Below are 1,671 nucleotides of genomic sequence, written 5' to 3' on the forward strand. Positions count from 1 at the left end.
CCTGGTCTCTATCTTCCCATTCTTTATATCCCTTCAAACAGGCTCTAATTCTCATTAATTCTTCATCCTGCTGAGAAATCTCGTCTACTAGCTCTAAAGTTATCGGTCTTTCTCTTGTGTCTATCTTTAAAGCTCTTATCACATTACTATTTAGTTCCTCTTCTTCACTATATTCTAAACTATTTATTATTGGCTCTATTTCCTTGTCTTCTAAGTCCTTATCCCATAATCTCGATAATATATCTAGTAAACAATTTTGTTTACCCGCTCTGAATCTTATTTCGAAATCAAAATTCCCTAACAACATCAGCCATTTCTGTAACCTTGGAGACATCATCAACTCATTATTATCTCTTTTAAAAAGCCCTACCAGCGGTTTGTGGTCTGTATATAACACAAATCTCTAACCTAACAAATACTCTCTACATTTGGTCAAACCAAACCTGACTGCTAAGGCTTCCCTTTCTATGGTTGAATAATTTCTTTCAGCCTTATTAAACTGTCTTGACACAAATAAAATCGGTCTTTCTTCATCATCAACTACTTGTGATAAAGCTCCTCCTATACCTTCATTAGATGCGTCCACTGCTAAAACAATATCTAATTCCTCATTAAAGCACATCAACATAGGTTTCTCTACCAACTTTATCTTCAATTTTTTAAACTTTCTTCCTGTGCTGTTCCCCACTCGAACCTTTTATTTTCTTTAATAGACTATATAATGGTGTAGCAATTTCCGCAAAATCTTGAATAAAACGATGGTAATAATTTGTAGCTCCTAAAAATGACTGTAATTCAGACTTATTATCTGGCGCTCTCATGTTTACTATCTTGTCTATATTTTTGGCCATCGGAGTAATTACGTTTCCCTTTATAAAATGTCCTAAGTACTTTATTTCTCTTACTCCGACGCTTTTCTTCATATTAGCTTTTAAACCATTCTCTAATATTATATCTAACACCTTAACTAATCTAGCATTATGTTCTTCTTCGGTTCTACCTGATATTAAAACATCAACTAAATAATACATAATTCCCTTCAACCCTTGAAATAAAGAAGTCATTGTTCTCTGAAATATCGCAGCCGAAACTTTCAAACCAAATGGTAAGCGACAAAATGCAAATAATCCTCTATGCGTCGTAATTGTCAACATCTTACTCGTGTTTTCGTTCACTTTAATTTGTAAATAAGCGTTAGAAAAATCAATCTTCGAAAAAAATGTTGCTCCTTCTAGATTTGCTAATAATTGTTCTATCCTCGGTAATGGAAACTAACCGTGCTAATCCATGGATTTAACGAAACTCTATAATCTATGCATAACCTTAAACTATTATCTGCCTTTCTAATGGGGACTAACGGTGTCGCCCACTGGCTATGCACTATAGGTCGTATTATGCCTTCCTCTAACCATTTATTCAATTCCTTATCGACTTCTTTTAACCAAGAAAAAGGCAATCTCCTTGCTCCACAAAATTTAGGCTGGTAATTCTCTAATAATTTTATATTTACTTCAACATCCTTTAGTGTCCCTAACTCTTCTTTAAAAACCTCCAAGTATTGATCTACAACCATACTTATTTCATGGCTGTATTTATTTTCGATAATCTCTTCCTGTTCTACTGTCTTCTTAATTATCTGTTTGTTGATTTCGACGGTAACGACTTTATATC

The 1,671-nt window shown here is 33.8% G+C and overlaps 1 protein-coding gene across 1 annotated transcript; it reads right to left on the reverse strand.

Annotated features, from left to right (window-relative positions):
* Positions 1 to 659: 659 nt before the first annotated feature.
* Positions 660 to 1,064, reverse strand: LOC135923789 (uncharacterized). Its single transcript, XM_065458734.1, has one exon. The coding sequence runs from the start codon at positions 1,062 to 1,064 to the stop codon at positions 660 to 662; it is 405 nt and encodes a 134-aa protein (XP_065314806.1).
* Between the last annotated feature and the right edge of the window lie 607 nt (positions 1,065 to 1,671).

This window comes from Gordionus sp. m RMFG-2023, chromosome 1, assembly GCF_954871325.1.
Source record: "Gordionus sp. m RMFG-2023 chromosome 1, tfGorSpeb1-WG-v2, whole genome shotgun sequence".
NCBI lineage: Eukaryota > Metazoa > Nematomorpha > Gordioida > Chordodea > Parachordodidae > Gordionus > Gordionus sp. m RMFG-2023.

Excerpts from the sequence above, each read along its gene's own strand:
- LOC135923789 (XM_065458734.1), bottom strand. The coding sequence starts at position 1,064 with ATGACTTCTTTATTTCAAGGGTTGAAGGGAATTATGTATTATTTAGTT.